This window comes from Leptonychotes weddellii, chromosome 13 (genome assembly GCF_054177405.1).
Source record: "Leptonychotes weddellii isolate Sample4059 chromosome 13, ASM5417740v2, whole genome shotgun sequence".
Lineage (NCBI taxonomy): Eukaryota > Metazoa > Chordata > Mammalia > Carnivora > Phocidae > Leptonychotes > Leptonychotes weddellii.
The window spans coordinates 24744051-24756878 of NC_138381.1; the positions used below are offsets into that span (position 1 = coordinate 24744051).

A 12828-nucleotide genomic window follows, 5' to 3' on the forward strand; every position below is an offset into this window, starting at 1 on the left:
GAGAGACAGAGAGCATGAGAGGGAGGAGGGTCAGAGGGAGAAGCAGACTCCCCGCCGAGCAGGGAGCCCGATGCGGGACTCGATCCCGGGACTCCAGGATCATGACCTGAGCCGAAGGCAGTCGCCCAACCAACTGAGCCACCCAGGCGCCCGATCCTTGGTTATCTTATTCATATTTAAATTTAGAACACTAAAAAGCTGTTAGGAACTCTGTAGGAGAGCAGGCCTTCTTCAAGAGTCATTGTTGGAGATGCTACTCCTTTTGCTGTTAGAATGTCCAAAGCTTTTCACTGGGAATGATAATTTGTTTTTGTTTTTGTTTTTGTTTTTTGGTAGGAACTGACAGTCTGATTCAATCCCTCCCCTCCCTCTGCTGGACACTGAATATTTGGCTGCTGTGGGGGTGGGTTTGATGGTTCTGGATACAGACTTACAGCTGATGCTCATTTTCAGCACCATGCCCCATCTCCACCCTCCACCCCCTTTAAAAATGGCCCGTGGGGATGGACTCTGTCTCTGGGCCATGTCACCCCTCCATATGACCCCCCTCCTCCTTCCACACACTTGTCGAAATCTCTCTTCCACTGAACTCCCCCCACTGCCATCATTCTATTCATCTGGTAGGTCTATAACTTTTTTATTCCTCTTCTGGAATTTTAGTGGTGTCTGCAGAGAAAGGAGATCAGAGCCTGGGGTCAACCCCTCATCTTTAAAGTAAAGGTGATCTCTACATTTGTAAAGCAATTTATAAAGTATTTTTATGCATATTATCTCATTTGATCTTTCTGACAACCCTGGAGATTAGCAGGGCAGAGGTTATTATATCCGTTGTACAGATAAAGCATCCAAGTCTCAGGAGAGATTCAATGACTTGTCCAAGGTCACACTGCAAGTTGGGGATGGAGCCAGGATTCAAGGTTGGGTGTTCGGGCCCCAGCCTTTGTCCAGCGCGTGACAGGCATTGGAGGCACAGAGAACGGGACCCAGATGCTGGTGACAGTTGGACTTGGGCCTCCGGCCTGCAGTCCTGCGAGGACTGTGTTTCCAGGAGGTGTCTGAGGCACTGGCCATGTCGGGTGCTGTTCTAGGGCCCTATGGGTTGCAGAGAGCAGGGGAGGGAAGAGTGGGTGAGGCGGGGGGTGCTATGTAATACCTCTCTTCTGATGTCACATTAACCTGAGACGTGAGGGCTACTGTGGGAGGTTTGGGGAAGCCAGAAGGAAGGCATCAGCTTGGAAGGAGGGGTTCCTTCCAGCTCCTTAAACCTGCCAACTAAGTTCCTGCCCCAGTGCCTTTGTACTCACTTTTCTCTTTGCCTGGAATACTCCTTCCCCAGATGTGTACATGGCTCACGCCAACCATTTCAGTTCTTTGTACAAAGTTCTCCTCTTCAGGGAAGCCTTCTATGACCAACCCTTCTGAAACAATCACTTTTTAGTTCCTTTACCTTGCCTCATTTTTCTTCATAGCACTCACCTCTCCCTGACATGGCATTATTATCTGTTTTCTTTTTCTTAGTTGGGGTAATAACACTTGACACGAGACCTGCCCTCTTAAGCGTATAATCCAGTATTGTTAAATGTCGCACTAAGTTGTACAACGGATCGCTAGCACTTATTCATTAGAATAAGTAGATCGTGGAGGAGCCAGAAGCTCCCCCTTTCTCTTTCCCAAAGCCTCCAGTAACCACCATTCTACTCTCTGTTTCTCTGAGATCGACTATTTAGATGCTCCATGAGTGGAATCATGTCATGTACATCCTTCCGTGACCGCCTTATTTCACGCAGCATGATGTCCTCCAGATTGATCCAGCTTGTCACCTATGGCAGATTTCCTTCTGGTGAAAGGCTGAAGAGTATTCCACTGTACATCTGTAGCACATTTTCTTTATCCATTCACTCATCAGGGGACATTTAGCTGGTTTCCATACCCTGCTTACTACTGAATAATGCCGCAGTGAACATGGGAATGCACCTAGTTCTTTTCCCATCCTGATGGCAATTCTTTTGGGTATATACCCAGAAGTGGAGTTGCTGGACATAGGGTAGTTCTATTTTTAATTTTTGGAGGAAACCCCATGCTGTTTTCCATGCTGGCCATGCCAGTGTGCATTCCCACCAGCACTGTGCCAGGCTTCCCTTTTTGCCACATCCCCGCCAACGCTGGTGATCTTTTTTGTTTTCTTGATTTTAGCCATCCTAACAGGTGTGAGATGATATCTCGTTGTGGTTTCAATTTGCCTTTCCCTGATGATGAGTGATGTTGAGTGCCTTTTCATGTGCGTGTTGGCCGTCTAGATGTATTCTTTGGAGAAATGTCTGTTCAAGTCTTCTGCCCATTTTATTTTTATTTTTTGTTGAATTTTTATAAAAGATCTTATTTATTTATTTGAGAGAGAGGAGAGAGAGCACGAGCGGTGTGGGGGGCAGAGGGACAGAGAGAAGCAGACTCCCCACTGAGCAGGGAGCCTGATGCAGGGCTCAATCCCAGGACCCCGGGATCATGACTCGGGCCAAAGGCAGATGCTTAACTGACTGAGCCACCCAGGTGCCCCACTTCTGCCCATTTTAAAATCAGGTTATTTGGTCTTCTGCTATTGAGTTGTAGGAGTTCCTTATCTATTTTGGATTTTAACCCCTTATCAGATATATGGTCTACAAATACTTTCTCCTGTTTTGTATGTTGACTTTTCACTCTGTTGTGGTCCTTTGCTGTATAGAAGCTTTTTAGTTTGACATGATCCCACTTGTCTCTTTTTGCTTTTGTCATTTGTGCTTTTGTTGTCATATGCATACATATCTGTTTTCCATTTGCCTCCTTACTAGTATTTAAGCTCCATGGGAACAGCAAGCTGTTTTGTTCTCTGCTCTATCCCCAGTTCCTGCCATATAGAGGAGTTCAATCAATAATTATAGACTCTATTTGAACTCAGACTTATGGATTCATTCACTAATTTATTGATATGCTCAACACTTACTTCCCACACATTGGCCGTGTGCCTTAGCACTGGATTTATGGGGGTGACCTCAGACATGACCCCCTGACCCCACAGTATTTACTATCTTGTGGGAAAAATTAGGAGTGAGTAAGGACAGGTTATGGGTTTTACAAAAGGGAAAAGTCAGGGGATCGTGAGCAAGCATCCTCATGGCAGTGCGGTTTAACCATAAAAATAACTTTCCTCTCTCAGGAACTTTCCGTGCGCACTTCCCATGCCTAGCCCTTTATTGTATCATTTTATTTAATAATCTTAACAAATCTGGGACTGTGAGTGATAATCTATTATTATGCTCATTATATAGATGAAGCTCCGAGAGGTCAAATACCCTGTCTGAAGTCCCTTAGTTAGGAGGTGTCTGAACTGGGTCCGGGGCCCAGCTCCTCTTCTGGCTCCAAAATCCACACACTTTGCTGCCATCTGGTATGACTTCTCCGGCAATCACCCCTCCCCGCAACAGTCATGTGTGTGTTCCTTCTGTGGGGGAGGCTTGCCCTCTTTGGGAGCAACTGTTTCCCCGCCAACGAAACACAGGGGACCCAGCTCTGTAGAATGAACCTGGTTTTTACTTTATGGTTAAGTGAGTATTTGCCTTGTTTTTAGAATCAAAGACCTCTTTGAGAAGCCAATGAAAGCTTCAGATTCTCCCCTAAGATATGCACATGGGTGGACAGACAGGGGATTTTGTCTGTAATTCGGGGCGTTCCTGAGTTCCCTTAAGGCTGGTGGCTCCATTGACAGAACTGACAATGAGGAAGGTGGAAGGCATGCTTGCAGGAGGGCGGTTGGCTATCTCTAGGAATGAGCAAGGCCCCAGATGCCGGAGCAGCCAGAATACCCCAAATAAGAAAACACCTTTCGTGGAAAGGACCACCCCAGGATGTGGCACCTGGGGAGCAGGAAGGGAGGTTTGGGAATGCTGACACTCTGTCCAGCCTGGCCCCTTTCATGTGCTCTTCTGTCCTCGCCTCCCAAAGGGTGAAGCAGTCGGAGCTGTTCGACAGATGGAAGAGCCTGCAGATGTGCAGATGGGCGATGAATATCTCTGAAGCCAACCAGTTCAAGTATCTGTGATTTGTCTGCCCTCCCCAGCCCTGCCGTTGGTGCTGTTCTCCTTCCTGCCACCCCGTCCCGCAGGGCCCCGCCCCGGGCTCATCTTCCCCAGAGCTGACCCCGCCTGGGCTTTGGGATCTGGGCCGTGGGGAGGTTCTGACTCAGTGCACAGGCTGAGATGGGCACCTTGCTGGCGGCTGGCCCCCACATTCCGGCCCTTCGTCCTCACGGCAGCCCCGCGGGGTCGGGGGTGTTGTCTCCACGACAGCCCGTCACAGTGCCGTGCTGGGCTCCATGTCTCCAGCAGGCCTGAGCGAGAAGGCGCGCTGAGCATCTCCTCTGGCCGCCCCCTGTCGCCACCCCCTCACGGGGCAGCCTGCACCAGACGTGTGAGGCCTGCTGCAGATTCGTCTCTGATTGCTTTCTCACCCAAAGTGATAGGTTATAAGCTCCCAGAGAGGCAAGAGCTGTAGCTTCAGGTTCCCCTGTCTGCGAGAGCTAAGCAGCCAGCAGGTGTCCACAAATTCCTTTTGATCGGTGGGAACTGTAGGGTCTCTCCTTCGCTGAACTCCTGTGAGCTCCCAGTATTGTTGTGGTGCAGATGGAGCTCACGGAGTGGAATCGGTGGGATTCTAGGAATGTGTGCATGAACCGGAGGCAGGCAAGTCAGGCTGGAGTTCACATGTACCGAGGAGGCGTCAGCACGCGGCCATCCTACCCGGGAGGCTGTGGAAAGCAAATGACACTCAGCATTTTGTCTTTTCCTTCGAAGTCATTTGTTCCAGTTCGCTGCAGTTCCGGGCCCCATCTAGAGACCGAGTTGTGGTTTTAAGTGGCACATTTCTAGAAATGAGGATGTCTAGCGTGGTAACCCCTGAAGAGAAGGTGCCAGCAGCCCCGACTCAGAGGCCCCGATGAGCCTGCGGATTCCTGGCTAAGGCCCCACATGCCCCATCATAAAAGTCGAACGTGAACTTGGAGCAGAGTGCTGGGAAGCGGGAACAGGGCCAAGATCTGGGCGGCAGGTGCCACCCCAAATCTGCCTCTTAGCAAGAGGTGTTACGGTGGGCACTGCATGGGCAGACGCCCCCGGGGGTGGCCGAGGCCTGAGCGTCCTGGTGGTGTGGCTCATCCACACCCAGCCTAGACGAGGTCCATGAGATGCAAAAGGATGTTGTCCGGGCTGAGAGCTGAGAGAGGCCCAGAAGTCTCTTTGCTGGGATTCACAAATCTAAGGGAATAAGGAAGCAACAGGAAGGTGAGGTGACAGAAGAAAAACAAGGATGAGTGTGGGGGCCTTCAGCAGGGATCAGCCGGCACTATCCTGGGGAGAGGCTCCGGGGCAGCCGGGACCCTTCCGGGGGCGGCGGCGGGGGGGGTGGGGGGGTGGGGAGTAGTGTCAGGTGTGGAAAAGGGAGATGACATCAGGTCTTGCTAGGCTTTAAATGGAAAAACCTTCAAGGCCACTGGGTGGCCTCCCTTTGCTCTCGTCACAAGCTCATTAAACCGTGATGAGATTCTTAACTCAGGCTTGTAAGAGCCTGGCACGGTGAAGTGGGCGGTGTGGAAGGGGTGTGCTAGAAGAGGGACATGAGCTTTCCAGTTGTAGGAGAGGGGCCCTTTAACTGAGGCCTTCCCCCACCCTACTGCCTACAAATAGACACATTGGCATTCTGGTTTACATATCAGTCATTCGTGAACTTGGTTAATGGGAGTCAGTCACCCTCTATGGAGTACTCTCCAGCAGGCTGACAAGATTGAGTTCCTGGACCAGCAAAGCTAAATGGGCCAATGCTGACCCATGGCCTCTGCCTGGCCCCCACTCTGGGAGGCCTTAGTCACATTCTGAAACTCAACACTCCACAGGAAAGGCCTCTCTCTGTGACCAACAGACAGCTGAGTGCCCCAGTGAAATCCTTGCAAGAGAGAAAGTCATAAAAAATAATTTTATAACCTTCCTGGCTTTGGCAACCTACAGTCACAGAATTACAGAGGGTCAGAGGTGGACCAGCCAAGGCTGCATTCTACAGACGAGGAAGCTGAGGTCCAGCCTGGGGAAGACACCTGACCAGGGCCCCACCGCTGGTGGGAGCAGACCAGAAACTAGAACCCAAGCCTCTTGACACCAGGGTGGCAACCCCAAGTTTCCATCCCAGACCTTGGAGGGGAACTTTCCAGAAAGCTCCTCCTCAAACGTTGGTGGTGGTCATCATCCCAGCTCCGTGGAAAAGGTGTCCCATCCCTCCTGGGGCCTCCTAGGTGCTGCATGGGACTGTGCCTGGAGCCAGTGTTGGGGGGAGGAGGCCAGTGTGGACTTGGCACCCACTGCTGCTTCTGGAAGAAATGGAGCCTTGTGGGCTCAAAGCCCCCATGTGAGAGAGCAGAGGTTGGCCTGCTTTGTTAGCTGTGGAGGGCTTTGGGCCCCCAGGGCAGGGGAGGGCGGGGCCCAGGGCCCGACCCCTCACCAGGCCTCAGAGAGGGAGTGACCAGCTGGAGTACTAGCTCCGACCCAAGGGATGACGGACAACTCTGCCGTCTCTGGCCTGGCCGGCTCCCAAGTCTGCCTCAGCAGCTACCTTCTCCCTAGGAGGGTTTATTTTTTTATTTTTTATTTTTGTAAAGCCTACTTGCATCATCTGAGCTTTAACCCTTCTGTAGCTTGTGTTTGAGTATTTTTTTGTGAGTGAAAGCCAGCGCCTTTTTTTTTTTTTTAAAACAGTGAACTCCTGAGAACCTATTTTGGAAATCAGTCAGACTCCTCTTTCTGCAGGAAGTGGTCCAGCATCAGCCCACTAGCCCACTTTCTGATGACCCCCCTTCCTAAAACACTAAATGATTGAAATTGCACGCTTCCATTGACCATTTTGTCTTGGGTTTTTCCTCCCCTGAGACAGGGTAAATGCCTTGTTTATAGTCTGCTAGGGGCCAGGAACCCAAGGATGAGCTCTGTATCCCCAGATTTCCATCAAGGCTGGAGAAACACTTCCAGCAAGTAGTAGAATGCTTAGTGGATCTTGATGAGCGCCCGAGTGAGGCGTGATTCATCCCACCATGGCCAGCAGCTGGCTGTCCACACTCGTGTGACTAACACCAGGCAGGATCCAGAGAGGCAGGGTCCCTGCCATCAAGGGGCTTTCATTCAGGCGGGGAGGGAGTCGGTAGGTGATGAAGTAGGTGGTATCCAGTCTGTGCACCAGGTCTTCGGAGGCCAGTGAGGTCCGTGGGGTGGGCAGCTGGGAGCTCACGGGGAGCAAGGACGGTGTGAGGAGAGGAGGAAAGGCCCAGGCACTGGGAGGCATGTTGAAGGCAGAGGAACAGCATGAGCAGGGGTGTGGGGTGGGGGGTGAGTGCAGGAAGGGGTGGGTGGGAGAGCACGGAGCTCCCTGATCACCTTGAGGAGCCTCAGTTCCATGACCCCCCTGTTCTTCCAGAAGCTTGGCTCTGCCCCATGTCACCTGTCTCTCCCGCTCTGTCTCCTGCCTGGCAGGTCCACTCTGTCCAGGTGCTGCAATGCCCCCTCCTTCCTCTTCACCACCCAGAAGAACACCCCCCTGGGGACGAAGCTCAAGTATGAAGTGGACACCAGCGGCATCTACCACATCAACCAGGAGATCTTCCGCATGTTTCCCAAGGTGCTGCTTTGGGCAGGGCAGTCTGGGCGGGGCAAAGGGGCGACCCCATATGGCCCTATGCGGCCCTGCCCTTGGGGTGTGGCATCCCTCTGCCGTGCCCTCCGCACCACCGTCCTGGCTCTGGTTGGCTCAGCAGACTGCCTTCCAGGGCTCCTGTCTTGGCCCAGTGAATGCCAACTGGCTACTCTTTGAGTGACTTTGCTTATCAAATTTTGGTTATTGCGTTGCTTGCCGAGGACATCCTGAAGATACCTGGGACGGTGATTAAGTCTCCCACTGGAGGCAGGCACAGGAGCAAAAAACGTTGTGCAAAGGTGTGCCCAAGAAATCACAAACCAGTAGAAAGCAAAGCGAGAAAGATTGATCTCACGTTGGCTGACCTTGGACGGTTATGTGATGATGTCTTCCAAGGCCTCAGTCTCCCTGTCCATAACGCTGGAGTTTGGGCTAGGAATAGGTGTGGCTGCTCATAACAGAGAATCTCACTTAACAAGTTAGATGTTAATTGTTCTTCTTTACATAAAAGAAGTCTGGAGCTAGGTTGTTCTTCAGGGCTAGCACGTGGCTCCCTGGCCACCAGGGGGAAGAGGGTAAGTGATCCCCCTGCGTGAACGGCTCAGGTCACTGAAGGCTGGGCATATGCACTCACCTGTGGCCTGATCGCGGCATCAGACTCTCAGAGAAGGAGCCCTGGAACCTGCATTTTCAGCTCATTCTGATGGTTATCATCTAAAGAGGAGGAAGATTTCACTGGATGTGTGCATAAGCACCTCCTGGAGACTGCTGGGTCCAGAGCAGGACTTAGTGGGTCCAATGTGTAGACATGCTGAATGGGGGCGTGTTCAGGTCTTTCTGGATGAAATCCACGGGTCTGGGCTGCCCTGCTTCCACGGGAGGGCTCATGAAACAAAGCCTAGGGCTCCCTGCGTTCTGGTACTTGCACAGAGGGTCACACAGACTCTCCCCCATCACAGCGCTGGAGGATGATGGATACAAGCCAGCTTCTACGAGGTGGGTCTTGCAAGGCCCAGAACAGGAGGCTGGGGACAGCAGGTGGATTTGCATCTCGTGCGGGTCATGCCAGTGGGTGACACACAGCTCGGTTATGACATATGGGTCCACGGAGGGCCATGGGTTTGGACTGCCGAGGCCCAGGGAGTTAGAGCAGGGTTGCCAAATGTTCCCTGGAAAGGGCCGGAGAGTAAACATTTTAAGTTTTGCAGGCCATATGGTCTCTGTCACAGCTATTTACCTTTCTGGTGCCAGCACGAAGCGGCCACAGACCTCCGTGAGCCAGTGAGGGTGGCTGGGCTCCAGGAACACTCTAGTTCCTATTAGGCACTGAAATGTGAACTGCACCTAATTTTTACATGTCACAAAATCTTCTTCTTTTGATTTTCCCCCCAACCATTTACAAAGATAAAATCCATGCTTAGCTCTGGGGGAAGGGGGGGCGGATACAGAAACGGGCAGGTCTGATATGGCCCGAGGCCGGAGGCCATAATGAGCCACCCCCTCCCCCCAATCAGATCCTGTGACGTAGAAGTATTGCCTCAGGGTAGGTAAGTCTTTCTTCGGGTTTGTATAAAATACAGCTTCTTGGTCTCCTACCCCCGCCCTAGAGATTCTGATTCCATGGTTCTGGGATGGAGCCCAGGAATTTCTATTTTCAGAAAGTACTCCAGGTTGTTTTTGATGTGCAGAAGTTTGGGAAACACTGACATAGAACATAAAGGCCTCCCTCTCTCCAAAGATAACTTTGGTGTTTTCCTTTCCCTGGTGGAAGTCAAGCAGTGCCATCTTCCCCACTGGCTCTGAGATACCCTTCCCCCCCACCCCACCCCCCGTGGCCCCTGGGCCCATCCCTCCAGGGAAAATGGGCCTTGAGGGACAGCTTCCCACAGACAGACGCAGCCCCTCCTGCAGATCTAGCCTCTTTCCTGAGGGTCCGCTGTGGTGTGATTTTCCATGACGCCACCTGGCAGCAGGCCCCACTGGAAGCCCAAGGTGCCGCCAGGGCCACGGTCATTCAGGGCTGGCCAGCTGCTGTGTGCTAGGGGGGAACCCCGCAGGCTCGTGGGCCCCCGGGGGGAGCTTCGGGGCCTCATGACAGTAATAACAACCTGGTCCCCGTGCAGAGATACCCGTGGGTCAAGCACCGCACTGGGTAGGCTTTTCGTTTACACCACCATGGGGACCCCTGGCAATGTTTGGAGACATTTTGGTCGTCGTGATACCCTTGATGTCTAGTGGGGAGAGGCCACGGATGCTGCTAAACGTTCTGCAGTGCATGGGTCAGCCCCCCACAACGAGGAATGATCTGGTCCAAAATGTCAACAAGCGCCAAGTTGAGAAACTCTGCTCTGCATCATTGCATTGAAAAGCATGACACTCGCATGTTATTATCCGAATTTTGCAGGTGGAAAAACTGAGTTGCTGAGAACTCAGAACACCAGTCCATGGTTCCTTCATCTCATGATGGGGCAAAACCAGGGCTGAGCTTGGGGCTTTTGCCTCGGGCTCCCAATCCTGGTTGGCCTCAGACTCTCCTGGGTGGACCCAAGCAAAGTCCTGCATCGTAGACAAAGCTCCCCAATCCTGGGCCAGCTGGGGTGGTTGGTCCCCCTACCCTTGACTCCAGGTCTGTGCTTCTGCCTGTGCCGTGTGTGTGGCTGCTGGGCTCCGTCCGCCCCCGGCTGCCCAGGAGGGGATTATGACCTAGAGCAGGGACGTGGCAGGACCAGGACTCTTAACTCCTCAGGCCAGCCAGCGCTTGCCTGGGGTCCCCTGGAAGGCATGGCCAGGGAGCCTTTGTGGGCAGCCAGCGCCCAGACCGACGTAAGCCCAGCAGTCAGGGCGTGACAAGGTCAAAGTGCTGTGAGGTGGTCACACCCAGGGCTCCTGCGAGGGCCACTGTCCCTGGGCTCTCCTGTACTCTGAGCTCTTCCTCTGCAGAGATTTGAGGTGTTTCAGGCTCTCACTGCTCCCCGGTGGTGGCCTTGCTTCTCAACCCTTGGTCTCTTGTCCCTGCCGCTGCCAAGTCCCAGCATCTGTCCCAGGCCATATGACCTTGGTGTCCCAGGCCTACGTCCTCCCTGTGTACCTTGCCCTGAGCTGAAAGGGGGGAGGGCCAGGTTTAGGGCCCTGTCCCCATCTCTGCTGCTGTCATCCCCCAGCACATCTGCACGAGCCAATAGACTATGCATCTGGGAAGTCATAAAGAAGATGAGCTTCCAAACATTGGGAAAACCAAAAGCAAGCAGGACTGGCCATCACCTGTACTCCCTTCTTTCAGGAAACCTGAGGCATCCCAGGGCTTGTTGAAAAAGGCTGTGGAGACCCTGCTTCTCTTCCAGCTTTCGTAATTGCCAGTGGGGACTGAGAACAAGTCTCCTGACCACTCTTCTCATCTGCAAGGTGGAATAACCACTTTCCCCCCACAGTCCCTGCCAGGCTGGCTCAGAGAGGCGGCCGTGGGTACAGGGGTGAGGGCGGCGGAAGAAGGCAGGGAGGGCGTTGCCCCTGACAGCTGTGTGCCCATCTCTCCCAGGACATGCCCTACTACCGGTCCCAGTTTAAGAAGTGTGCAGTGGTGGGCAACGGAGGCATCCTAAAGAACAGCCGCTGTGGGAGGGAGATCAACAGCGCCGACTTTGTCTTCCGGTAAAAGAATGGCCCCGACCCTGCACCTGCTGCTTCTACCCGCCACGGCCCTCCTGTTCCCTGCCCTTCCCTCTGGTGGTGCCCCCAGCCCCATGCCCTAATGCCCTGTGCCTTAATGCTGTCCTTCAGGTGACCGGTCCCCACTCCCTACCCCTGCACACCTTTACACTGTGGCTTGTTCCTTCCCTTCTCCAGCCCTGTCCCTCGGGGCCAGTGGCCGAACCTGTCAGGGCCTCAAGTCTCCACATCTGCAGAATGGGAGGTTGCGGCCACCTCCCTGGTTGAGTTCTCCTCTTCCAGAAGCAGTGTTTGGAACCAGGGCAACCTTGTGGCTGACAGACACCAGTGTTGGCTTTGCCCTGGCTTTAAGCTGGAGACTGGCCCTTGTATTTCTTCTTCCTTAGATAGAGCCCCCTCTTATCTCTTTGGTGATCCTCGCTTATAGTCTTTAGCCTGGATCAAGAAGATGGGTTGAAAATAAAAGCTTAAAGCAAAGGGATTGGGGTTGAGGTTGTAGTGGGGTCTCACGGGTCATGGATCCATAATCACCGTGCCTCTCAGGGTGGGAGAGGGAAGGAGTTGAACTTGCCCCTCCATGCGCAGGCTACCAAGGTTCCACCCCGCTGGCTGCCTCGGCACCCCTCTGCGTGTGAGCACTATCTTGCCTTCCCCACACACCCTCGCGCTGCCCACTCTCCAGCTCCCTCTGGAATGAGTGAGTACATGCAGCCAGGCTGCTTGTGTCTTCTGCAGGTGCAACCTACCCCCCATCTCAGAGAAGTACACCATGGATGTGGGCGTGAAGACGGATGTGGTCACTGTGAACCCCAGCATCATCACAGAGAGGTCAGTGAGCCTCCCCCAGACTTGTGCTGTCCAGGAGAGCAGCCCTGACTGCCACGCGTGGCTACCGGCCACGGGGAATGCAGCATCCAGATGGACAGGTGCTGTCCGTAGCGGGAGACACACACCTGATTCCAAAGACTTACCATGAAAAAGACGATGGGCCACAGCTCATCAATTGTTTATGTTGATTACATGTGGAAATAGTAGTATTTGGGGTATATCAAGTTAAATAAAACATTGTGAGCATTCAATAGAATATGATGAAAATTAATTTCACCCATGTCTTTCTGCTTATCTAAATGTGATCATTAGGACGTTGAAAATTACATATGTGGCCTCCATGATGGTTCCCTTGGACAGCACTGGTCGGGACAGTCTTCACCTAGATGGGCCATAAAGCTCTCCAATGTGTGATGGGGGCAGGCAGCTTCCTATGCTGCTGTGTCCCGGCGGCTCTGGGGAGAAGCCTCACACAAAGATCTCAGTCCCCGCTGAGTGCCCCTCCTGGGGTCTGTCCGTGTGGGAGGCCTCAGGGAAGGGCGTTCAGGGGTTAAAACTCCAGCCAGGGGCACAGTCACACCATCCAGGTCAGGCTAGGGGCAAGACGGGGGACAGCCAGAGACCAGAGGGTGGGGA

At 53.1% G+C, this 12828-nt stretch overlaps 1 protein-coding gene across 2 annotated transcripts in view; it reads left to right on the plus strand.

Annotated features, from left to right (window-relative positions):
• ST8SIA5 (ST8 alpha-N-acetyl-neuraminide alpha-2,8-sialyltransferase 5) overlaps positions 1–12448 on the plus strand; it is a 50978-nt gene extending 38530 nt beyond the window's left edge. For both annotated transcript variants that reach the window (XM_081801293.1, XM_081801294.1), the window contains 4 exons: positions 3976–4062; positions 7539–7683; positions 11234–11346; positions 12100–12448. In XM_081801293.1, the coding sequence (XP_081657419.1) occupies positions 3976–4062; positions 7539–7683; positions 11234–11346; positions 12100–12340 (586 nt within the window). In that variant the 3' untranslated portion in view covers positions 12341–12448. The remainder of the gene's footprint in view (positions 1–3975; positions 4063–7538; positions 7684–11233; positions 11347–12099) is intronic.
• Positions 12449–12828: the final 380 nt, after the last annotated feature.